General features: G+C 43.8%; 1 protein-coding gene across 1 annotated transcript in view; it reads right to left on the reverse strand.

The window, feature by feature from the left end:
- The window catches only part of NOXRED1 (NADP dependent oxidoreductase domain containing 1), an 11,686-nt gene extending 10,723 nt beyond the window's left edge, over positions 1-963 (reverse strand). Inside the window, exon 1 of the mRNA XM_011357144.2 lies at positions 801-963. Within this exon, the coding sequence (XP_011355446.1) occupies positions 801-957 (157 nt within the window). The 5' untranslated portion in view covers positions 958-963. The remainder of the gene's footprint in view (positions 1-800) is intronic.

The following is a 963-nucleotide window of genomic DNA, read 5'->3' on the forward strand; positions in this document are numbered from 1 at the left end:
GATGCAACCAATAGGTCTGTGCATCCTTATCAATCAGCCAATCAGCAAACTCATTGAGTGGCCTGCCTCCTTGGGTATATACTGTATCCATAACATGTTCAATCAGATCTGGTCCCACCATTGAGGAGTTAATCTAATTTCAGAGAAAAGAAAAGTGAGAAGTAGACTTGAGCTGGAGACAAATGCTCCAAGAATGACCTAGAGTTACAGAATACAGGAGCTTAGTCCTAGGTACCTGGCTCTTACATGCCCCCTATTTAAGTTTCTGAAGCCACACTGTACAAAGATATCAGAAGTCAGGACTGACCTGAAAGCTTCTTTGCAAATCAGTATTCCTGGTTTCAAGCAACTCATCTGGCCATAGGGGGACCCCCAAAGTCCCAGGTAGCTTTCTTGTGAAGGAGCATTCCACTACTAGCTCAGCCTCCAAATGAGGAATTGATTCTATTTTCAGCCAATAGCCATGGAATGGCTAGATGTTAGTAGCTGTGGAAGACAAGCTAGTCCTCTTGATGAGTGAATGAATGAATGAATATATGAATGAATCAATCATCTAATCGAGCTACCCACTGAAAGGAAATCGCCACTAATCCATGCTTTATTACAAAACCACAGCCAAAGGGCCCTGGTATACATTTCCTTTGTGTTTTTTAGACCAGGAGTAATTGACTGTGGTGGGTTGGAAAAGATAGAAAGACACTCCCCTTGCCAAAGTTATCCTCCAATATATAAAGTTTAAGTCGTTTAGATTCTCCACAGTGAGATTCTTCTGCATCTGTCTGACCCTGGAGAACTAGCTTACCTCAAATTACAGAGGAGCTTGCAGAAGAAGGTTGCGTGGGCACAGGCCTTGATCATAAGCCCCCGAGAACGCCCCTGCAAATACAGCCAGCTGCGGTCTTCCTCTTCCATCCCATACTCAAACTGCAGAGATTCAAGGCCCTCTAGCAAGTCCATTTTCAA

Source organism: Pteropus vampyrus, unplaced genomic scaffold (assembly GCF_000151845.1).
Source record: "Pteropus vampyrus isolate Shadow unplaced genomic scaffold, Pvam_2.0 Scaffold32, whole genome shotgun sequence".
Classification (NCBI taxonomy): Eukaryota; Metazoa; Chordata; class Mammalia; order Chiroptera; family Pteropodidae; genus Pteropus; species Pteropus vampyrus.